The sequence below is a fragment of the Falco cherrug genome, chromosome 1 (genome assembly GCF_023634085.1).
Source record: "Falco cherrug isolate bFalChe1 chromosome 1, bFalChe1.pri, whole genome shotgun sequence".
NCBI lineage: Eukaryota > Metazoa > Chordata > Aves > Falconiformes > Falconidae > Falco > Falco cherrug.
Window position 1 is genome coordinate 87194763 of NC_073697.1, and position 25462 is coordinate 87220224.

Consider the following 25462-nt stretch of genomic DNA (forward strand, 5'->3'; position numbering starts at 1 on the left):
CACGACCTGGTGATGGGGCCCAGCACCTTAAGCTACGCTTCCAGCGTATGCACAGACAAACCTGGCCGAGTCCCACCTCCCACCCTGGCACAGAGCTGCTCTCCCGCCAGGATTCGTGCTTCTGCACAGCTGCTCAGCTCCTCACGTCATTGTAACGCACTGTGAGCCACGCTAGAGACAATAATACTGACTGTTAGCAGCAATCACAATTTTAAATCTCAAGCTACTGAACACACTTCTAACATACGTTTAATAGGGACTGAACAAAAAATCTGCTGTCATAGCACACGGGCTTGCCGATACCCCCTCCTTTTTAGTTGGGTGGGCACGTGACAACAGGTATGAAACCCAGCAAGCTTGCATTGTGTCATTTCCAACTGTGACATCATCGTTCAATTAAAAAATAAAAATTGCAATTCCAGAAAAGGTTCAAAATTTCCTTTCATTCTAAGCAATGCCTAAGGATGAAAACACTCAATTCCTTACCAAAAAGGAGCGATGAGGTAAGTACTTCCATAACCAATGAGCCTGCACTGATGTAATTTCTATTTTAAAATAGCTACAGGACTTGAATAAAAGTTCCCTTTTCTGAATATGCTTAAGCTATCACAATACCGATGACACTGGAGCATTTTATAATATCAAACTTTATTGCTCAAAACTAATTGTCTGAAAAATACACATGTAGTACTCAAAGACCAAACACATAGGATTATATGATTGTGCAGAAAAAAAGCAAGCAGAGGCTCAGTGAAAATGAGGCTTTAGAGTTGTACCAATTTAGCACTGGCATCAAGCAGCTGCACCCAACGCAGTTCCTACAGCAACCACTGTTACCTACTTGGGCAATAAGAATTAATTTAGTTGTGGTTATTTCACTGTCTCAGATAAACGTCAGAATACTGTAACTGATAATTTTATTTGGTTAACAACAGCATGGCTTCTTGCACTTCACATTGCTTTCCACGGAAAGGCAGGAGGCTGTCACTTCCTGAATTTTACTCCAGAACCAAAGCACTGTCTAGAGAATTAAGATAATCGTGATGCTTTTCAAGACCTGGATGTTACAAATATGTCTGTATAAAGCCTAACAGCATCACAGGAAAGTGGAAGTTTACATACAACGGTTAAGTTTATGCATAATAGTCTTTCCAAACTTCTGAGTACCCAACTACTTCATCAGTTTTGTTTAATAAATACGTAAGAAAAAGCTGGATGACTGGTGTTTAAATAGGTAGCATCTGACTAGTCACTGGAAGTCACAGTAAGTTTTCCATCAGTACCATAAAGATTTGAATGCACACAAATTTAATCCTGAAAGTCAATATACCACACTTTTGTCGAGAAGCACATAATATGCAAAGCAAAAACTGGCTAATTCCCAAAGGATGGAACAGTTCTTAAAAATACCCTCCATCCCTATAAAAATACCCATCCTCCTCTGAATATAGAAGGGATAAATAACAAGTATCAGTGACAAAAGCAGCAGTTGTTTTATGCATTCATACAATCAAGATCTAAACCTTTACAGCCGATTACCTAGAAAACACAAGAGTTACAAGACAAGTTTAGGATACATCTTGAATCACACTGTAAGTGTTCATGCAGAAGCTGAAGTTAATGCAATGATCTATCCTCTATCACAGCAGCTCGTGCTTATGTGCAAATGCAAGACTGTTACACTCCAAACAATAGTAAACATTAAAACACAAGAATACTTCACAATGACATAAACAGCAGTTAAGTTGTTTGTTCCAGCAGTTATTGCGCTATTTTCTGGACATCTCTCCAGTTAAAGGCTGCAGCAAGGTCTAATACCATCTTTTTTTGTTTGTTTTTGTTTAGAATGCATAATAAACGTTCTAGGCTTTGGTTCACAATGAAATCTCTGGGTGTTTTAATTAAGGGCAATGGTCACCTTGTGATTCTGATGGTGGCAGACTGAGGTAATACAGCAATCCTCTCAAAAATAATGAAAACAAATTTGTAAGCGAGGCATCTGCGGATATTCTGCAGGTGACCTGCAAAAGCATTGACATTCTGATTTCAGAGAAATAAAAAATATCTACGAGGGTGATTTGTCTTTTACAGTGCCATCCAAGTATAGATTTTTCTGCTGAAAACACATAAGCTGAAGTAAAACCTACCTAAAAGCGCAATACATTTAGGCATAGAAGATATAAGCCCTGTCTTTATGAAAAGAAAACAAAAAGTAAAAAAAAACTCAAAAAAAAACCCCAAAAGAGAGAGACAAACAGTAATCACTGCTTGTCACTACTGCACCAATATTATATACCCTTCAAAAGATGGAGATTTATTAAAGCTATACAAAAAAAAGCAGAGGCAGTGGTTTTTTTGTTGTTTTTTTTTTTTGTTTGTTGGTTTTTTTTTTGTTTTTTTGTTTGTTTTTTTTTAGATAGGCCACTTCTTTAAATAATAGTTATGTATAGTCTTCGAACTACCCGTATCCTGTTACAACAGGATTACAACTCATGGAACTGAAAAGCTAAATACAAGAATAAAAAACGGGGTGAATTCATATTTGCAGAGACCTCTGAGCATATCACTCAAACACAGTAACAGGCAAGACTCCAAGACTCCTCCTGTTTTACCTCAAACATTATATGCAACATATTAGAAAACATTCGTTTGAGATAGAAATTAAAGTCCATGTATTTCCAAAATAATGGGTGATATTAAAAGAAGGTCTTGCAATACTGATGCCAATATTGTTACAATCCAGTAGGCACTAAATTCATTATACTGCAGCACTCTTGTGTGTAACAGTGGGGAAAAAACCCCAAACCAATAACCCATAAACAACGCCCTCCTTGAGCCCCCCGATGACTGTCCTGAAGTACCAGGAGCTGCAGCAATCACCAAGAGCTGACCCCTTTCACTCCCACAGGAGGAGTCGTCGAGTGTCAGACAGAGCAGTACAATGCTTGGGGACATCACTGAACCCTGCCACCACCTCAGTTTTTGCTCTCTTCCTTTGGAACAAAGAACCCTCAGGCACGATTCCAAGAGCAGACTTACCACCCAGGGAAGAGCCCCCTACACAGAAGGAAACCCGCAGAGCAGCGCTTTCACTACAGCCAAAGCAATTCCTTCTGTGCTTAATTTCATAAAGCCTCAGATGACGCGGTGAGTACTGCCTGTTTTCTAAGATTGTATTTTATAATAGTTGCATATTTGTGATTTCCTTATTTATCAGTTGAACCTGTTATGGTCTCATTCTACTCATTACTCTATGTCATATTCCAAATCTACATTCTAACTTTCTTTGCAGAAGTTACACTTTTTCTTTAAAAACTAAAAATGTAATTAAAAAAGTACAAACAAAAACTTCTTAAAAAACCTAAATCGCTGCAGTTCTTTCAGATTTCTTAGGGTTGTGTTTGTTTTTTTAAAAAATTCCTTTGCTTTTATGGTGCAAATTAATTTTAAGACATAGCTGATCAAGCTAGATGTATTCTGACACCAAACAAATGAGAAATTGTGTTATTGCTGGGAGAAGGGAGTGGAAGGTGTTTAAACACATCATTGGCAAAATATTTTCAGACTGTCAACCATCCTCAGCTGTGTTTTGGCTCCAAGCTTTGAAAACAGCCTTTCAAATTACAGTTCTTATTTTAATCAAATAAATAGGGTCCTATTTCCCCCTTTCAGCTGATCTGTAAACTAACACAGGCTCTTTTCAATTAAAAGAAAACCCAGTAATTCTGGATATCCAGCCTGTTGCTCTTAACACTACCAAGTATACTTGTTCTTTTCAAGTAATAAAAAAATCTGCATACTGTGATCTTGAGTAACTAAGCCTGGCAGGAGACAAAGAAACAAAACAAACAGCATTACTGGCCTAATCCTATGGCATTAGGAGCATTGCTCATCACTTTCATGTATTTGTCACCAAAGTGTCTTATCAGTGCATATTATTATGTGCTGAAATGCAACAAAACTTTTCACAAAAATAGTTTTAGGCATGTTCATACAAGAATATGTACATATATTTATTTTATATATACATATATATGAATGTGTGAATATATATAATACCAGCTTCAACCTGTACATAGATATTCTGAATTTCATCCTTAAAACACATCCATTTCAAACAATATGGATGGCTTTCCAGGAAAAAGTGCTTGATTGATTTTATCCTGTGTGAACATGCCTGCCCTCTATGCATTTGCCCAAGTAGAGATCTTTATGATCAATCCTTTAAACGTACGTATCTCAGAGGTACTAAAAAAAAAAAAAAAAAGAAAAAAAAAAGAAAATAGGAAAAAGTAATATTGCCCTGATGATGCAAAAAGAACAATGCATAACTGAAGCAGCTTGGATTTTAGAAGTTATCTTGCATTCTGCAGCAAACAATTTTTAAATAATGGTTGAAAAATCTAGTTCCTCCATTTGTGTTATTGCTCCCCGCTTGTAAATTTTCTCATTACACGTCAACGGTACAGAGAGGTTCACTACCAGGTTGAGCCGATTCCACTATTGTCATCTTGGGTTTCTTTCGCGTCTCCTCCTAAAAGGTTATGATACAAACACCACCACACAGTCATGAAGAGAATATAATAATAAAACATCGATTTAGAATCTTGAAAAATTTTAGCCAAACTTGCATCAACTGTTGTTGTGAAAGGTTAACTTGTTCTAATGTTGAAAATAAATTTAGTGAAGTAGGTAAAAGGTAAAATCAATTTATAAGCTGGTTCAAGAGAGAATGAAAATCACTCTAAAAGTAGCCCTCCCCAAAACATGAAGTTTTTAACAGCTCTCTTGATGCTAGACATGACATAAAACAAGTCAAAATTCTGATCGCTGGTAAGCCTGACCCATGGCATGTCTGTAAACACAAAGACCAGATACTCACTCTTTCTTGTGCCAGTTTTTTCATTTCTTCCTGTAACTTGTTCAGGATGTGCAGATTTGGCTTGTTCTTTTTGGCATACTGCTGAAGTTCTATCACACTTTTATCAGAGGTTTCCTATTCAACAGAACCATAAAGCAACAACAGATAAGCTTTTCTGATGAAAAAAGAATACTAAAATATGTGGAGCAGAAGCTTAGTATGTGATAGCTGTACTTCCTTAAGTAATAACATTTATTTCCATGAGTCAGTTAAATATTAATTAGGTTATATAATTTCGACCTGGAAGATGCAAGATTAACACAATTATTATTGTCAATGAAAGCACTCATCTTACGTTCTGGCAATAGCAAGGTATGAGAATCGATTCAGAAGAACTGAGAACCGGTCACCAATGCATACTGCCTCTACCGTGACAGGGAAGAACGCTACTATGCCGAAACAGACACCATTAAAAGTTTGCTGTAACTAGTTAAAAACCCAGAAAAATACAAAAGCCAAAATACAATTGCAAGGTAGGTTACAATCAAACAAAATCATGTTCACCTGTTTAACCATCTTGCTACTCTCTCTACCATACATACGCAAAAGAGAGCCCCAATTTTTCACATGTGGATGCAGTAGCTGTAGGATTTTCTGAGAAGCTAATTGTTTCCCCACTCTTTTATTTTTGCCTGTAAAATAATCATGAAAATGTGTCAATACTGGCACATTAGGTAATAAGATGTTTACTTGCATTATTCAAAACTGAGATAGCAGAGAAGAGTAGAATCAGCACGTAACAAGCTAGATAGCTGAACAAGCACCTACAAAATGGACAACAAACAAGAACAGGAAAAAAGGAAGATGTTAGAGGGCACACCAAGTACTGTACTTACACCAGCCTCGCACTGTGTGCTTGCCACAAGTCATTACATATTCGCTCTTCTGATTTTTACCAGGAATCACTTCAAACTTTATTGATGTATCACCCATTCCATGGTTTCTTAAGCACAAAAAAAAAAATAATTGGTATCATATACTAAGTAAAATTACACTCAACTGAAGTGGTTGCAGTTGTCTTTGACAGACACTGCAATGAAAGCAGATACATTAATAATAAATTTTAAGACATTAATTAATAAAGAGTTCATTTTCAGATCAGTAACTTGACTTGATTGGAAAGGCAAGCCTGTATAAACAAAGAACAAATAGATCTGTATGTCCCACAGCTAAAACCTCATCTCAGAAGACAAGAGGCACGAACAGCAAATATGACTTGCAGGAAGATCCAGCATTAACCCGTTCAGCCCCAGTGAGCTGGGCCAGCCCACAAACCTCCAAGCTGCTGCCAGACACCGTGGGCACCAGCAACCAAGCACACAGCGCGCCCAGGCCCAACACCCGTACACAGCAGAATTTGCTTCTTATTCCACAGCCTCACCTTTTAAGGCACTCATGGAGAATCTGATACGGAGACAAGAGTCCAGCTTTACTGGTGAGTTCATATACCCGTGAGTCCTCAATACTGATATGGTTAAAATACTACAAAGGAATTGAAAAGGGTTACTGTGCTTTCGCACAAATAAGACCTTAGTAGCGTTCTTAACCCTCATTTCTCCTTTGCAACAGCAAAGAAACTCTGTGCTTAATACTTTAAATTTAAATCCATAATGGAGGCATTTACAACATCAATAAAACTGCCACACCTAATCATGTATTTGCATACAGAAATCTAAATAATTCCTTTAACTCCAATTTTACATTATACAAGATGGACATAAAAATGACAATCTTAAGAATCCTTCATCACTCTTTCTCACTTTGTTTTAACTAATTATGATATTCTACTTACCAAAATGCTATGGTTTAATAAAAGAAAATGTAACAACTATTGGCATGTTTTGTACTTTATTATAAAACAATGAAAAAAACCTTGTCTGTTTTCTTGATCATTTCAACAGCGTAGGGCTTACAACACAGTTTTACGTTAAAGCAAATGTACAAACAGCTCATTCTGTGTATTACACTTTTCAAAATTAAAACATTTCTTCCAGGCTTTTCCTTTACTCCTTACTGATGGTCTGTTACATGCTGAATTGAAAGCGAATGCATTACTGCTGAACAAGCTATTAAATATTTCCTGTACCTGAAAATACAGTGCACACTCTCCACTTAAAGAAACTTCTCCTTTGATTTTCTCAAATGCCACTGCTTAAAGCCTGGAATTTTAGCTGTCTGATCTGGCACTAAATAGCTTTCACAGGTAAGTAAAAACGCCTCAGAAGCCTGGACACTTTTTGTTCTTACTTGGTCTTCTAAGACAATCACACAAAACCTGACAGCATCTAGTTCTGAACCTTTCAGGGCATCAGCCAGATGAACCTGGAAGTCAGGACAGCACAGGCAGAGCGCTGTCGTGGAACATTTCAGGTCTTCCATAAGTGACCTGTTACTTCAACAAAGGACTAGTTCTCTGTATCACGGTACATTTTCTGACGGTTCCCATGGAAAAATAAGTATTTTGATTGATTGTCATAGATCTTGCTTTAAATGAAAAATTTCACATTTCTATCCCACTGAGAAAACAATGCTTTGAGTTTTTATTAATATTTCTGACACTGAAGGTGAATGTTTTTAAAACAGACTCCAATAATGAGCAGACTCCAGTCAACAAGCAAAAGCTCTGTACCTCAAGTTCTTCACTGTCTTTGGGCTTCTCCTCAGAGGTCTGTTTAACAAAGTCAGGAATAAGGATTTCCAGTGTAGCTCGAGCTGCAGAAAATGATTAAATATCCTGATTAAATTTATTTTAAGCAACACTTGTAAAGAACAACAGCATAATGAAGCACTCTCTTAAGCATGCCTCACATCTCCCCTAGAAATCTCCACTCAGAACAGAGAACAACTTTACAGATAAGATTGGCATCTTGGTTTCGTAAGAAGTATATTCACCTGCACTTTAAAAGAAAAATATTTTTCTACTTGTTCAATTCTGTAATGAAAGTGTCACAACTAATTAAACTAAGAAGAACCTGTTTTTTGCAAATGCCTATGAAAGGAAAAAAAAATTAAAAAAAAAATCAGGTCTCATTTTAAAAGTGATGTAGAGCCCTTAGGACCTAAACTTAGGGTTGTTATCATCCCTTAGTCACTCCAGTCAAACCCTAGCCTGTATCACTAGGGCACTCAGAACCCCAGTACTGTACAAGAAGTGCACCCACGATTTGCCTAGATTTTTATAGCAAGACCCTTTTGTTCCATGCACAATTCTGGGCTGGCTTTTGGCAAGTTAGCCACAGTGATGTATTTCCCAAGTGCCACAGGTACACGACATATCTTTACAATTTTGAGAAGTTATTTTTCTTGATCTTTGTGCTAAAGACATTAAGGAGGTCTAAGGTGTTAGCCACATTCTCATCTAGATCTTAGTTATTACAGACTTACACAATTAGAACTAATTAATGAAGACAAGTACTTGGAAATCAATCACATAGTTTAGCGCAATTGTTTCATTACCAGAGAGAACCAAAAGCTTGAGGGAATTTTTTTGGTTTTGCTTTTAAAGAAGGACAAAGATTTACGTTTTGCTAAAATGCACCACCAGGTGTTTACAGAGCAGGTGACAGCATAAATATAAAGCCTCCAACCCCTTCTTACTAGTTTGATCATTATAGACACTTAGACCTCCTCAGTATACATCAATAGTTTACATATAAGTTTCTTCATGTTTTTCTCTCCCAGTACACTGTTGCAACCTAGGGTGGTCAGAAAAGTCTCTGCAACAGTATTTATCACTTTTACTAAAAAGACACAAGCGTACCTTCTTTGACTATTAAAATTATTCCTACTTACTATGAAAAATACGTCATCTTCAAAGCAGAAATGAAAACAAACAAACAATTCAGCAGATCGTATTAAGAAAGAAAAAACGTTACCAGCTTTATTCTTGGCAAGTTTTTTGCTGCTGGCAGTTCCTGCCCCGTAAGTTACTCCATCAATAATCACCGAGGCTCCAAAAGGTTCACTTGGGTTCTCTGGAAATGGAGGAGGAAAGAAAAAGAATGCTTTTCAGAATTCTAATGTAAAATACTCATGAACATGAAATACCACCCCTATCAAGGTTTGTTTTCTTCTTCATTTCAGCTTCAAGACGGATGGAAATTGTTTACTCTTCAGAAAGACTGAAGAATTGCTTACTCTAGTGTATGAAAACCTAACAGTTTTCCATCAACAGAAACTTGCCACCATGTCCTATGTTCTTCCAGATGAAGAACTTTGACGTTTTAAGAGATCATTTGTATAAGCAAATATTAATTGTGCACAGTCAGTAACACTGTAATTGCCCATGTCACTGATGCAACCTTTCAGGTGCAAATGAGCTACCCAAATCCATTTTCACTTAGGCACATAACTTGTACTGTTATTTTAAATATGCCTGCTGTTATCCTCCAAAGCCATGTTTAAGATACAGAACATGCTTCCTAGCAAGAATTTGACTCACAACAGACTTCCAAGACATTCCCTAGGAAAAAAGTCCATAGTTCAATTATTTTTTCCCCCAGATAACCAAGCAAGAGATAAGCCCCTCAAAACAGCATGTGGTCGATTAAAAAACTTAACAGACTTACCACATTCAAAAAAATTGTAAACAGGGCGAACCTTTAGGACTCGTTGCATATATTCATGCAGTATGCAAACTTCAGATTTCCCATTGGGATTAATGACGAATTCTACAAAAAAAGACAAAGGGAGGAAAAAACAGCTAAGCAGTTTCAGTCTTTAAAATTTCTGCTACAAATAATTAAATGCCAAGCTCCAAGGGGTAAGTGCCCGCTCAAATCAAATGCAATGCTGTTGAATCAGACATGGATACTTATGACCTCAAAGTCCATTTTCTCTGAAGAAGTATTGAGAAATAAGTCTAAGAAATCTACCAACAGCTAGAAGTGCACTAATTATTATGAGCTAAGTCAAATACTCTGTGTTCAATGTTTGCAGTCCCATGGCCTCTGAACCTCTACACGCAGCCTTTTTGACAACTAACATCAATTATAAATCCTCCAATTTGCTCCTAAACATGTTTACCACCCTTCTAACAACAGGCATATAGACCTCAACCTGCAAACCAGATTCACTCTGGGTTTTTTTTTCCCCATGAAATCCTTTTTATTTGAAAGTTTGAGGGTTTTCCTGCAACAGTATTGTCAGTCAAGAGCACAAACCCTGCCTCAGCAGCTACTATGGCAGTATGGGAGAGAAAGATTTAGACAGATGAAGTGCAAGCAAGTTCTTAATTTAAATAGTTTCAATGTGGCTCTAACCCCAGAATTTAAGGTAAAGTGTATTAACTAAAAATTCCACTGCATTTCCCTGTCACAGGGAATGGTCAATACGCAACTTACAAGCTTTAATTCTGCTAAAGAGAAGAAACCCAGAAACACGACAATGTACAAAACAACAAGAAAACCCAAATCACAGGTCTACGGACATTTTAAATACCAGACCACAGTTAAACATACTATTATGGCTACACAGCCAATACAGCCAAGATCCAGTTCCCCCAGCTTCTCATCAGACATGATATCCACTCCTGGCACCACAGGACACAACTGCACGCACAGTTTTCTTAACAGTATCTCCCAAACTGCTTTAAATTTGTATTTTTAATTGTAGGTTTTAATCTGGATCAATCTGGCATTTGTAACCAGTCCCTAATTTGGGACCAATTAGAGCAGAGAAGGCAGTAGCACTGAACCACTAGGCATGAGTGGTTTTAGTAACAACCAAGAGTAACTGGTAGCTGAAGGTAGTAATCAGTTGCCATGACTGCAACCTGAAATAAAAATAATTTAGGAATTATTCTTTTAATAAGTAGTATATTTTTACAGCATTTTTCCTTTGCTATGTAATATGATGGATCCAAGAACATTAAGTTCTAGAACAAGAAGAAAGTGAACTTATTACAGGATTTTTTTTTTTTTCAGTCAAGTTCAGAACTGTAATTAGTCTTCGATATAGAATATTTGAACTACAGGTACACAAACTAACCTTTCTTTGTAGGTGCATCTTGGACAGACAAGGTAATGAGTTTCTGATTGGCAGGCAGAATAGGCCGCTCAGATTCTGCCTGCTTCCGCTTCATTTCACGATTGAATTGCCGTCTCTCAGCCCAGGTTCTGAATTTTTTTACAGTAACTTGTTCGAAGTCGAAACGCTTTTCTAGATAGCGTCTAAAATCTTCCAGATCTAAGAAACACAAGCAAGTTACTCTCTCTGCTTTACCACTGAGGAAACATCAAGCTTGCCATTCCCACCGTTTTAAATGTTATAATTACTTTTTTAAAATAGGAGCAAAAGTAGCACGCTCAAGGTTAAGACACTCTTTTACACTAACAAAACTAATGACAAGTTTTCCTGTTACTGGGTCAAATGCAAAACACGTACAAACTGGAAAACAAAACAAAAAAACCACATTTGTCACTTGAACAGTTTACTAAGCCCTAACCAGCATAACACCCAACACAATTTGTAACAAAACACTAGTAATTGCTCTACTTCATCACCTATTCACCTTCTCATTACCTGAAGTAAGGTATACAGTGAGTAAAAACAGTTACGCTATTAGCCTCAGTTTCCTAAAGCCAAAACCAACTATTGCTCCCTACTTATTAAACAGCATACCATGACACACTAGATAATGATGCTCCATGCACTCCACGAGTGTCTGCTGGCCTCTAAAGAGAATTTAACACGTTCATTTTCACACACAGAGTACTAAAAGGCTGCCCCCTTGGAGTACAGCTGCTTCTCCTTTACAGGATACTTCTGCAGATCATATCAGCAAAGGTCAACAATAGCATCCCAAGATGTAAACAAAGAAAAGCAAGCTGTTGGTATGGTTTCCTTCCACAAGGAATTCCAAATGCAAGTCACACACTTGATCACTCAGTAATTTTTTTTCAGTAATACAGAACAGATCCTATTTAAAGAAAGAGATAGACAGGTGAACTTCATGTAGAAAATAAGCGCTCACTGGTTTTAGTTTTGCTGCGAAGTATTGTGTTTGGGTTTTTTTTAATCCTTTGGCATGGCTTTTGGACTGAAGAGGACATGTGATGACAAGTTTTATGTTTGAACACTACAAAGGTACATGGCAGCCTACAATCCCTGTCAGTGTTCTGAGCAGCAGCAATTCACATGGATGGTACCCGCAGGTACATAGCTGTGCTAAGTGGCAGATGAGCTTTCCCTCCAAGTTCCTCTGTAAGTTTGGCAGCGATTTTGATGTAACTTCTTTATGCAATTTTTTTGTGTACAAGCCTTCAGACTTGCATAAATAACGAAGCATCACACCCCTCTGCATGAGTGCAATTACATTTGCATGACATATTCTGCTAGACTTGTGCAAATAAGCAAATTTAGTGTAACTGCATCCATCATTCATCTTAAGAGATCATACTGAAATAGATATAATTCAGCCAATATAGAGACCGCATAGAAAAGCCTATTTAAAGAAGCCACACAAACACACTTGACAACAATTCATATGTACACATTGACTTAATTGATTCTTAAACTAAAAGTCTACAGGACTAAACTTCCAAAATTTTCATTTTTGCATGCTGCACTGGACTCTCAAGTTTTCAGCAAAATCTCCACTGTATATTTTTCTCTTCCTGTTAAAATTAAAATTGATTTCTAATACTGGATCTATTTCTCCAGATCTTTGCATATGAGAACAACAAGCAGAAAGACAACTGACCACTTAATCTCAGGCAAGGTATACACTCAGGTGCCAAGACTGCAACAAAGCATATCTATCCCAGATGCCATCACCCCAACTCCAGCCAAGAAAAGACTCCACTTCCCATACATACCTACAGATTCATCTTTACATACTTCAACTTTGGCCTTAACTTGTCCTAAGGCTCCTTGTGCTGCATCTCCCCCTGAGGGGTCTTTGTCATCTAAAGGCCCAGAATCAGCTGCAGTAGAATCTGGTTCTTCTGTTTGGCAATCCAGTTCTGAAGATTTATCTAGGTGCTTTACAGGTGATACCTCCCCATTTGGGGTAATGTCATTGTTTTGTTCCCTTTCCTCATTTTCCTTCATTTTTTTGTAATGCAAGCAGGGAATGCTACTAAGGGGAGGATCATGTTTCTGCAAATGTAAAATAATACAGAAGGTTTCAGTACCTCAAGGTCACCAAAAACAAACTCCAAACAAAAAAAAAGGTACCAAGATGGAAGTTACTTTTATTTAGTCTAGGCTCAAGCTTCTCTTCCATCAGCAATCTTGTTCTGACTCCAGATCCGAGTACGTCCATTCCTAAGGTGTCTTGACACCGTGTAACACTGATACCAACCTTCGAGTGCATTTGCTGTTATAGATCCAAACTATATTTTGTTCCATTACATGCAAACACTACCTGCTTTCACAAAATCCATTGAGCTCTCTTGGGGTGTAAGCTCATGACATTAAATTCAATTTCTGCAGATTCCTTGGGCTCACGAACATCACATGCTTATTACTTCTGTAAATTTGGACCACAAGCTGCAGGCTCAGGCCTAGTTTATAGCTACAAATAAATGATCTAAATAAATTTAATGGTGTAATAAAAACAACATTTTGCAGCCATATGCTAGAACAACAAAGGCATGACCATCTCATTTGCTTTACCTGCCCAAAATTCATTGCAAAACCAAAGAGAAAAAAACACTGTAAGAAAAATCGTATCATAGTTTCAGAAACAGGAGTTTACTTTTCAAGTACCTTAACTCTAACACTCGAAAGAAGCCTGCTAGAGTAGAAAACTATTCAGCTATTTGCAGGCAAGAATCTAATTTTTTGATCTCAGTAAGAATTTAAGTAATTGACAGTTCTCACCCTTATGCTTCCTGTTCCCAAGAAATAAGGTCTAGACCAGGTAACAACTCTAGATTCTCTGTGCAGATATACAGGAATGCCCGAGTTATGGAATGTCATAATCCATCCATCTGGCAAAGGTTCTGTAGGAGGGCGGCCACGACCTTTAAAGCAAAGAATGGCTTTAAACTTGGATAGACTGCTTAGAAGAACAGAACAAGAATCAAGGTTTTTATTTTTTTTGCTTTTTCTGTCTCAAATTATAAACTTACACTGAAACAAGACTGAAGTTTTGTAGAAAGATTTCATTTTGCTTTAATAAAAAGGCATATGCTTCTAACCCACATTAAATCCTGCAAAATTACAGATTCCGTTACAGTTTCAACTGAAAAGCAACAGTAGCACTAACTTTTTATAAAGACCGATTTGTTCATTTCACCACTGAACTTTCTCTTCTCTTTACTTTTTCTAATGTATTTTTGTCATCACAGCACCACTATATCTAATGGAAAAGTTGTACTTGCTTTTGAAACAACTGAGTTTTCCATTAAAAATTTTTGCACCTGACACTCAGGGATAATTTGTACTGGGACACCACTAGACCCATAGACCCAAAGAGCAGCAATGACTCAGGCTGTAAGCTAAGGCTTTCCTATAATATTTTTCAGCATAAGCACAATACAAACCAGGACCAGATCTACAAGCCTCTATAATGAAATCTTAGCTAACAAGAAGACTACTTCTTCCAAAAAACAAGACTGAAATTAGAGTGCAATAAGCCAATATGAAGAATCACAGCAAAAGAAAGAGTATTGCTGTAAAATCTTATGCTCACACTCAAGTTAATATGTGGCCTCAGTCCTTTCTACTCCAGAAATCGGAGAACGGTCTCACTCCTCTTTACATCAGAAATCAGAGACCGGACTCATCTCAGCTGGGAGCTTCCCAGCAGTCCTGCGTTAGTATAAAATTTTGGAGGGAAAAAACTGTTTGGTTTCTTATTTCAGCATACAGTGAAGCTGTAAAATTCTCCTCCAGAGCCGATTCAAATTTTAATTCCTATTCAGACAATTTTCAGTTACATACTTCTGGACTGGTTCACATTCTCAGCTTTTCTTTATTAGTAGTTTGTAACATTTACACGATGAAAATGGGTAAATGCAAAGCCACTGAGTTACCTAATGATTTTTTTAAATTTAGTATTGCATGCATAAAGACTTAATGTAGAGCAGTTTCAACAACAGAAGTTAAATAACTTAAGTAGGAAGAAGTCTACAATGACCAAAACCAGCCTTCCGCTGGTTTAGGGTATTGGAGATAAAAAAAATAAAACAATATCCTCATTCACCTCCCCACTGCTGAAGTAACGTGCTTGATATTTTTTCACAAATCCACACACTGAAATACATTCTCATCACACACAACAGCTGAAGACTGAAAGCACTCCCCCAAAAATTGTATCCTAAAGAAAGAAGCCTTCAAACAATAAAATTCTGTACACATATTAACTACGTTGCGAGAAATGCTATCCCACACTTCACTTGCTGATATGCTTTTGTTCTAGAGACATACACCACATAAAAAAATTACAGATATTTAACAAACATTATCTTACTTTTAAGTACAGTTTTAATTTTGGTCATCATTGGCTGCACACTTGTTTCTCCATCAGACTGGTGATCACTTTCACCACCATATTTCTCATTTTCTAGTCTCCTTGTTTTGGGTGCTCGAAGACCCTCTTCCAGCAGAGCATCCACATCATTATCAAAGTCATCCTGAAAGAGACTCCATCAGACACTATCCTTTTGGGTCTGCTAACCTCCCTTTCCCCTTGCAAAGAAAAAGTATACATTTTTGCTATGTACTTCCATACAGAGAGAAACTAGAAATTTCCAATGATGCCAGTAAAAAGACTGAAAAATAAGAAAATAAGTTTTTGTAAGTGAGAACTGTTAATTTTCATGACAAAATGAGCTGTAATTGTGTAAAAAGCCTTTTAAAGGTTATTTTTAAACAGGACTATAGAAGCTGCCACGCAACTCAGAAGCTTGACCAAGATAATTTACAAAGGTCTTCGGCCGAAGTTCTGCCCCTGAAAGTTCTGCATTTTTGACAAGTACTGCACATTTCTAGAAGAGACTGTTTCAGTGAACATCTTTGCATATTTTTTTCTAGCCACTTGGACACCTCTTACCCACCAAAAACCTGTGGATTTACTTACCTCATACGAGTAATTCAAGGTTTCTTCATCCACTTTATCTCTTTGAACGATTGCTTTAGATGTGAACCCTCCTCCTTCTTCATCTATTTCCATCAAATTGTCGGTAAAATCTTCTAGCTCATCCAGAACTGCATATTCCACTCTCTTTTCCTGATCAATATCATTTTCATCATCCTTCTTGTCATCATTTTCACCCCCTACTCCTACAGCTTTACCATTACTACCACCAAAAGGACAAACATGCAAATCCCCATTGACATTATTAATACCAAAATCTGTATCTGCCTTATAATCCTGCTCAACTCCAGTGTACAGAACTTTCCTGTCTTTGCTTTTGCAGCTCTCTGTAAAGCTAACACTAATCTTTACATCTTTAAGCAACTTAAGATCTGGGGTGAACTTTCGAACTGAAGGTGCATGACGAGCAGTTCTTGGGCTTTGGTCACTATTGTTAGGGTCTATTATAAGACGACTTTTGTAGCAGGCAGATCCCTTTGTGAGAAGCTGTGTTCTGCAGATACTGTGCGTGTCCCCAGCAGGGGTATCTGACTGTCCATCACCACCAGAGCCAACGTCCATTACCTCTGCGTCACTGGACGTTTGCAGGGGAGGTGGTGGAGGCTGTTCATTAGGCGGCAGAGGTGGGGGACAAGTGTGATTCTCCACATTCATTTCTCTTGCAGGTTCTTTAGGGAGGGGTGGTACATTTTCATATTTCTCCATTTTTAAAATTACTGTTTTTAAAAAAACAATGCCTTAATAGATGTTTATATCTATATTCCTAACATGCATAAGTCCATCAAGATTGGTTTATCATGTTCTATTCAATATGCAACACTGATGATTCAGTTAAGCTGACTACATTGTTCTTTTCATTAATGTAGACAGCTTTCAGAATCACTGTCTCAATTATTGGAAATCACAATGCATTCAGCTTAAATAGCTGAAGACTAAGACTGCATCTTCATTGGACAAGCAGGTCTCTCTTCTTTCAACCTACAAGAAGAAGAAGAAGAAGAAAAAAAAAAGATATTTGTCACAGAAAAGAAATAGAAATAGTATCCCAGGCAAAAAGAAAAAAATGTCACTCCTTCTGGCATAAATTTCAAGTAGAAGCGAGAGTGACATTTTACAGTGGAAAAAGCAGGATATCTTGACACCATTTTGAACAAGACTGGAATTAGACTCTATTTACTGCTTGATCTGTATACCAGCATTAGAATTTGCTAACACATAGCTCCCTGTATAATTTGTTGACTATCTCTGCTTGGTTAGCAGGCAGGGCTTTAAGCATGGTATTCGTAGAGACCAGACTAAAACCGGTGCATTTGGGGGGGGATTCTCCCATTACTTAAAATAACCTGATATTCAAGCCATACTTACCCACACAGCAGAAAGGATAATTAGCTTACAGTTTAAGACCATCTGCAAAACCAACAAGATTTTAACAACTATGGTCTTATAAGACACATGGCTTTTTGCAAGTTTAAGTTACTGGATATTTTTGAAATCTCACTGGAAGTTTTAACAGGAAATCTTTACTAAAAGCTCACACAAAATGACTCTCTAGATAACCAGATACGAGACACTTGATCTTATACTCCATACTATTATGCAACTATATATTTGTTACGTCTGAGGAATTCAGGTCCAGATACATAGCATTAAAGCTCAAAGGAATTCTGGAAGGCATTTAGAACCCAGTGTTTTTGGTAATTTAACCTGGCAAAAATAATCAATTGCTGTAGGAAATTTTACGGGGGGGGGGGGGGGGGGTGGGGGGGGTGGGGGGGGGGTGCAGGGGTGTGTGTGTTTTGGGTTTGTTTGCTTCTTTTCTACATTAAGTGGGTTCTTTCTACCATGTCTTCAATGGCTTCTTCAATTATACTTTTGTCATCTGTGCAGGACTGTAAGTACCTGGGGAAAGGATGCATAATTTCTTACCTGCTATTTTGGTTTCTCCAAGTCCCTCCATGCTACCCCAAACCAGGCTTAAATCTTCCTACCAGCTAGAAATAAAGCAGCAATACTCTGCCTGAGACAGCCGGCTGGCTGAAGCTGCTCTGTTCAAAGTATTTCCAGGTAGCAGAGAAAGCCTACCCAAGTGTTCTAGAAAGATAAGCTCCAAGTACTTAGTGTTGCTGTGTAACATTTGAAGGCAACAGGGCAAAATGACTGGGTTATCATGAGTGACTTGGAGAAGCCAAATACAATTCTCTAATGTATCTCTACGCCAGCCAGAACAAACCAAAAACAATATCCAAACACCAACTGGGGGGCAAGGCAGGAAGCTGGGAATTGGGAGTTATAATGGCATCAATTCAAATTCAGCAGCATACAGAAGAAGCTACCTACCTGGAAGCTGGAAGAAAGCAAAATACATAACAAAGCAAACTATTTTAGTGATTTAACAATTTAAAAAAGTTTTGTTCAGGCAACAGAAAAGTTCATATTTTGTGGATTTTTTTTGTGGTGTGGTTTTTTTGTTTTTTTTTTTAATATACTCAAAACTGTGATGCATTCAATACTCTAAGCTTGACATGTATTGGAGAATTGCTAAGGAAAAAAGACTCAATTTTGATAAACACTCTAAAATAATCCCATCTTCTCCAATACAAACATACTACTTTCCAGAATGAAAAACCAGCTCATTGATCAGTAAAACAAGTAGTTCTATACATTTTAAATCCATTCCATCCTAACAAGATGATCATACAATCACCTGAGCAGTGATAATTCCTTCTTCTTTCAACAGTTTCTGAAACACCTAATACAGAACACCTCTAAAAATATATTTGGCTAATTACCTTCCCCCTTCCTCATCTTCAGATTAAAAAAGGAAAAAAAGTGAATGACAAATTAAGTTCTTCACAATAAATCATTAGTGTCTTCATTGTTAATTTTGAACAAATGAATCAAAACTCACAGTACCAGGTTCACTAACTGCTGGAACCTAAATGCCTAAGTAATCTAATTTTTCCACCTTGGAGTCTTCAGAAAAGTCTTAAAAAGAGCAAACATAAATAATTTACACAGAAATGAAATGCTGAAATTGGTATTCCAGAATTTGAAAGAACACTACCTTCCCATATGACCAAGGAACTACCTGGTCCAACCAGAAAGACTATGTTTGACAAGTTGTAAGACACGACTGTTAAATCAATTTTCCACATCCCTGACACACATGCTGCTCCTACGCTAAAGAATGTTTTAACACCACCAATGTCAAAACACAAGAAATTAATCTTTACCTGCCTGGCTTTGGTAGTTTGCTGATACTACACCTCCATCACAGAAGATGTCTTGTTATTCTATTCAAGTACTATTAACAATGACATTCTTGTTGTCTTCCCTTTCTTGTTGGCTTTGAAATAACGAACAGCATACCAAATCACTGCCAGGGACTGTCTGCTACTCAGTGCGCATACTGCGGCCAGAAAAAGTACCAGACCAAGATCAGTTTAAACTAGCTTTTGTCAGAAACCTGCCACATCCCTAGGGCAAGATAACAGTCTGGTGGCTCTACAGTTACAGTGGGCGACAACACCTTCCTATAAGCTACAAAAAGCCAGGGAGAAGCAGAGTAACACAGGTCCAATTCCCATCTACTTTCTTGCCAACTGATGTTACAATATGCCCTTTATAACAGAGGTTGGGGGAAAAAAAAACAACAGAAAAAAAAGACGACAACAAAACCAGTAACGATTTTCCCATAGATATCAGGTATTCTGAAAGAAAGACAGAATAGACGAAAACCAAAATTATGTTAGATGACCCAGTAAGTTAAATACAGCCAAACAGACCTTAGGATCAAGGGAACCCCAACCACCACACATACCTAAACACAGACCTAGCATAGTTGGTTATGTAATATTAAAATACAACCTAAGTTAGCCTGCCTATTGTCATCCTTAACTAACTGGCCCTGAAAGAACAGATCTTATTCTCCAAGGCTTCACCAAGTTCCTCCGACAGTTCCATAAAGATTCCTTAAAAAATACAAAACAGCATTGACAGCTGCAACAGCCAGTACAAAACACCAAAGGAACTCTGGATGAACTGCTGAAAATATGAATACACAGCTCATGTTCTGCAGGTCATCAATACATGGAAATTTCTTACTTTTAATTGCTTGCTCTTACTTCAGCAGACCAATTTGAAAAAGTTTCATGTCACAAAGAAAACTCAAGAGAAACAGATACATGGTGAACACCTAAATGTAACACAGCAAACTGCACAGGCCCCAATAAAAGTAGTGGCTTGGCTGTCTTACAGATCTTTATTGAAGGTAGAGAGAAAAAAAAATATCTACTACTACATTAAATAAAGTGTCACTGCCTATTCCTGCAATCAGAAAGGGGGGAGAGTACACAGAGAAAAAAAGTATCTTTTCAAGACAAGAAAAATTACAGAATCTTAAAATTTGTAACCAGCACTGCCCAAACTCAAAGAGAAACTCCCTTCACTGTACCACATGTTGGCAGTCTTTCAAGTGAGTTCAATAAAGAACATTATTTTCTTCACGAATACCTGTAGCTGCAGTCAGGAACATGGAACAACATATACCACAGATTCTCTCTTCAAAAATTACTTTTAAAAATAAAATGTATTCCTTGTCTGAAACTGTTTATTTCACATTCAGCAGAACCCAAAAGGAAGAGTGGCACAGAGCAAACTCTCCTTATTTGCTCTCCAAATACAAAGTCCTCCTCCTCCTCCAGCTCCAAATGGCAACTCCGCAGAGCAGAATTTATTGAGGCAATGATTATGCTAAAAGATCCACTTATCTTTAACCCTTGTCAGTACAATTCCTTGCTCACAATTAACTACCTTCTTTTTATTATACTTATACCTGTTGTATCTTTGTGATATATACAGTCCTAAAAATAAGTGAATTCTATTTATTATCATCAACCCCCAAATTAAGCAGGCTGATTTTATTTTCTTTAAACCAGAACAGGAAGACTCAAAAAAAATTTTCTCTAAGTTAACTACTAGATACAGGAACTGGTTCCTCTCCCGATTGTCAGCTCTAGAATAGAAAGATTCTGAAGAAAATAACCACTTTGTCCAAGTCGTCCAGGCAGTTTAAGAAAATACTGTTGGGGCCCGACCATAACATTATCAGCGGCAAATACAGACAAGGCTCAAGAACTTCTCTAGTTCGCAAGGCTTCATCGCATTTCAGAACGAACAGAGTACATAATTTTGAAAACGCACCTTCAGAAACGGCAAAGCAATTGCTGCTTTTATAGCTTGACTAGTTTTCTGACAGGGTTTAGATAGTTTCAATTAATTGCGTAAAACTGGAAACTTTTTCAAAAATTTGCAAATTGATGCCTTGGAAAAAATAATTTTTCCCTTCACATCACAAATAGCTTCTTACTTGTAAAGAAAGACAACAGACATAAGGAACCAAATTCTCCTCTCGTTTTCTAAAAAAGCAAAATAATCCCGATAATTGAAAGGAGCTGCCCCGAAGAACTAGCGACCTAACTTATCCAGAATTAACAACAGGAACCCCTAAGTTTAATTAGCTAGACGAAAGGGAGGAGAGGTGCGCTCCTGAAGGTAACCGTAAAGATCTCATTTCAATATCTCTAACAACATGAAGGAGCAAAGAAATGGAATGGGTTCCCCCAGCACGCCCTCAAACTCGGTACGAGGGAGCGCTGCCTGGATGCGAGGGGGGCCGTGCTCTCAGTAGGCAAACGTGCTTCATAGACAAACCTTAAGCCTAGGGAAAAGAGGTGCAAAACAGAGAACTCTATCTTTCCAGGCAAAAAAGGTGAAGAAAGTTAGGAGAATAAACCTTTCAGAGACTGAACGAGGCCGTTTAAGAACATCTAACTGTCCTTCGCCATTAATAGAAGGCGCAGGCAAGGAGCACTCCGAGTGCGGGGCAGCCACACCACTCTCACCCCAGCCTGGCCGCCCCACCGCCCCAGGCCGACAGCAGCGCCCGGGCCAAGGGCCGCCGCTCGGCCGCTCCCTGCGAGGTGCGAGACACGCGCCCCCCGCGCAAGCGGAGGTTCCCGGCGGGACCCGCCGCCCCCCGGTGGGCCGACTCCGGCCACAGCTTCCCCACCACCCCGCCGACCAGGAGGTAGGTGTGCGGAGAGCAGGCTGGCACGGCCTTCGCTTCCCTCCTCCCGCCCCGGAGGCTGCAGCGGGACCGAGCGGCGGGCGGGAAACACCCCCCCCCTCCCCGCACCGCAGCTGAACCGAGCGCATCAGCTCTGAGGGAAGGACGCTCCCGCCGGGAGCGGAGGGAGCGCCGCACAGCAACCCCCGCCGGGCAGGGTAGCCCCTGCCCCCCTCCAGCTACGGGACGCGGGGGCGTTGGCCCGCGCTGCTCGGGGACCGACTCCGCGGGGCGCCGGGCCGGAGGCGGGGGGCGCGGCGGGCCGGGCGGCCCCGCGGCCTGTGGGGACGGAGGGGTGACTGTCCGCGCGGCGGCGGCTGGGCCGCGCAGCCCCACTCGTGCACGGCCCCCTCCCCCCGTCGCCCCACGGGGCCAGCACCCACCTGAGCCATCCCCGGTGTCCGTGCCGCTCCTCCGCGAGTGGAGGGGGGAGGGCGAGCTCGGCCACCTCACGAAAGCCGTCCCCCTCTTTGCGCCGCTGCCGCCATCTTTAAACGCCTGCTCCGAGCCGCTCCGGTCGCCCGACAGGCGAGACTCCGCGCTAGCCCAGCCAATTGTCTTCCCGGTCTCTGCTGTCACGGATTTGAAATCGTGGTAGCCATTGGTGGGTTCCCTGGCATGTTAACCCGCTCTGCCAATAGAGACCCGAAAAGCATCCGCCCTCACCGCCGCAGGGCAATGAGAAGGAGACGGGGGCGGGACCGGGGCGGCGGGAGGGCGCGGCCGCCCATGACGGGGAGCGGCGCCCAGCGGAGGGCGGGCTCCTTTGTCTGGGGCCTGGGGAAGCCGCGGGCGCCCGGCCCCTGGGAAGCCCCGGTCCGTCACAGCCCCGCCGCCATCGCGCCGTCTCCAGGGCAACCCGGCCGAGCGGGGCCTCGCCGGCGGCCAGGAGCGGCGCGCAGGGAGGTCGTTAAAGGCAGCCGGTGAAGGGAGAGCGGCGGCTAGCGCCTGAGGGGAAGGGGCAGCGTCGGCCCGTGCCCCGCAGCAGAAAGGCCCCACCAAGGCTCTCACCCGCGGCCGTCGCCGCAGGCAGAGCCACGGCCCACCCTGGCCCAGGCGGCGGGCTCCCACCGCGGGCAGCTGCTGCGGCGCGACGGGGCAGGGGTGCCGCCCGCTGGCGCGCCGCGGGTTTAGTCTTCGCTTATCGTATCTTGCAGCAGAAGCCAGGGCTGGAGGAATTACCGCCTTTTACCGGAGCGGAACGGAGGGCAGCTCCAGGCCCTCACCCACTAAACAAGTTAGCTTAACCCAGCCCCTCTCCTACAAACACTGCTTGCTTTCTTTAAGCAGCAGCACAGTATTACCCCTCCAAAACTTTGATTTATATTTTTAATTTAAGTAGGACTATTTTCCATGCCGTATGTACCAAGCAGGTCACAGCTTAACACCGAGCTCTCAATGTTCAGACACAATTTTTAAGTACAGAAAACTTCTTATATTATTTATGTAAAATTACTTCTAAAGGGTTAAACAGTTGCTGTTCCAGTTCACTCCAATACTTTATAATTTGCCCCAACAGTAAAGAACTATAGTAGCTTTTACAGATATATTTAAAGCGCTGCCTCCTTCATCCTCCACTATCACACTGATTTGAAATCAACATCAGGTACAAAACATCATCATAATACATATTGGTTTAATCACTGACAATATAATAGCATTTAACCGAGATAAACACTTTTGTTCGCTTCCATATGCCATTTCGGGACATTAGAATCTTCTGATATTTACCTCATGTCTTTGAGATCCCCAAGTACTGCTATGAAAGGTAACTAATATTTTAAAATTGTATTTTGAAGACGTCTGTTAGGCCTTTGTGTTTGTCTGACAGGACCAATAGATCTGATGATATGGTGGTAATTTATATGGAGATAATGTCATGGTACTGTATCAACACGTAATGATAAGGTTACTGAAATCAGTTTAAATCTTTGCAAGCTGTCCTCAAAACCTGAAAGCAGTTTCTGATTTTTAATTTCTCGTAACAGGCTTCTGCACTCAAGCCATTATTTTAGAGTGGTGCTTAAATTATGACAGCTTTTACTAATGTTCAAACAAACCACTTCAGAATGTGTATTTAATAAATATCCATGGTTTGCGAAACAGCCATTTACATCACACTTCAACCTTCAAAGCACAGGGGGAAAAAATCTCATGGTTAAGTACAGAATTTGAGTTGATGTTGGCATTTGCTGCAAACTAGATCTGTCACATCACCTCATAAAATGCTAACACTGTGACAGGAGAAGATTGTCCCTTTCAAATGGTACATGAAAATGCAAGTATCATGACTCATTTGCATCCAATTTATGTGACTCTAACTGCAGTATTGCACCGAGAGGATTGCACACCTCAGAAGTGGTTAAATTTTCTGTACGTACATAAGCAGCAACATTTCAGAAGAGGCAAACACACAGATTTTTGCATACTCAGAATTAAAATGCCTGCAGCGCTCTGAAAGTTAAAAGTCAGTATGCTATTTTTCCATTACACATCTTTCTTCACAATCATACTATGACTTAAAGCAATAACAGCCAGTTCTTTGAGACACTGACATTACAGAGAAATATACTTATTTTTATAAACCACCCAGTAGCAAAACAATTTTTTCATCAAAACAATGTTAAAATCATAGCTACATTTTTAACCCAGAAGGCCTATGTGACCTCTGGAGAACTACTTCTGATCTGCTTTGTCTAACGAGTTGCAAATTCACCTGAAAATTTCGATCACCTGGACTTCTGATGGAAGACTCCTCAAACATGCACAAAAATCTTGCCACCCACCCAGACTTCTGAATTAGAAATGTGCAGGTCCATCCGCATAGTGGAATCAGGATTTACAGTAGTATCATAAACTATCATTATCATCAGGAAAAAAAAAAAATCAGTTCCTAACGATAAGGAGATTTTCACATACAAAACACAGGAAGGCTGGACAAGGACTATTGCTGTCAACACAAAATACAGAAAAGAAGCCTATAAGGAAAACAACTATGACCTTCCTAATAAAGTTAACAGGCTGCATTCATCAGAATGAAAATTAGGTGGAGCCAGTGTCTTTCTTGTATTCTTAGTTACAATGTTAGTAACTGCGGCACATATGGCACTGTTAAAGCAGTGAAAGCTACTGGAAGACAAATTTCGCTCAGCTCCCATTACTTCAGTATTTCAATAAACTGTTTTGCAACTTTTTTTTTTTTTTTTGTACTGGTAAACTGGTGTTTGCATGCATTACATATTTTTGTGTGACACTGCTGAAATTTGCTCTCCTCAACCTAACCTGTCAGTCATCACCTGACAGCCATGGAAAGATGTCAAGAGGACCCCCGTGAGAAAGCTCAGATCAGTTCTCTGATGTCAAAAGA

General features: G+C 39.7%; 1 protein-coding gene across 1 annotated transcript; it reads right to left on the bottom strand.

The window, feature by feature from the left end:
- Nucleotides 1-629: 629 nt before the first annotated feature.
- On the bottom strand, nucleotides 630-22757 carry DGCR8 (DGCR8 microprocessor complex subunit). The gene is made up of 14 exons (XM_055703778.1): nucleotides 22479-22757; nucleotides 15951-16946; nucleotides 15342-15504; nucleotides 13748-13890; nucleotides 12739-13021; nucleotides 10910-11107; nucleotides 9490-9591; nucleotides 8797-8895; nucleotides 7551-7633; nucleotides 6303-6403; nucleotides 5758-5864; nucleotides 5426-5553; nucleotides 4883-4996; nucleotides 630-4534 (listed from the first exon to the last, which is right to left on the bottom strand). Exons 2-14 carry the CDS (start codon nucleotides 16671-16673, stop codon nucleotides 4451-4453), a joined length of 2328 nt encoding a protein of 775 aa, XP_055559753.1. The 5' UTR covers nucleotides 16674-16946; nucleotides 22479-22757; the 3' UTR covers nucleotides 630-4450.
- Nucleotides 22758-25462: the final 2705 nt, after the last annotated feature.

Bases quoted from the DNA above. Each gene is read 5' to 3' on its own strand.
- DGCR8 (XM_055703778.1), bottom strand. From the start codon at position 16,673: ATGGAGAAATATGAAAATGTACCACCCCTCCCTAAAGAACCTGCAAGA. The intron at 11,108-12,738 runs GTATGTATGGGA...TGTGTTTCTTAG, and splicing joins ATGTAAAGATGAATCTGTAG to ATCTGGAAGATTTTAGACGC. The intron at 7,634-8,796 runs GTAACGTTTTTT...CATTTTCTGCAG, and splicing joins ACTTGCCAAGAATAAAGCTG to CTCGAGCTACACTGGAAATC.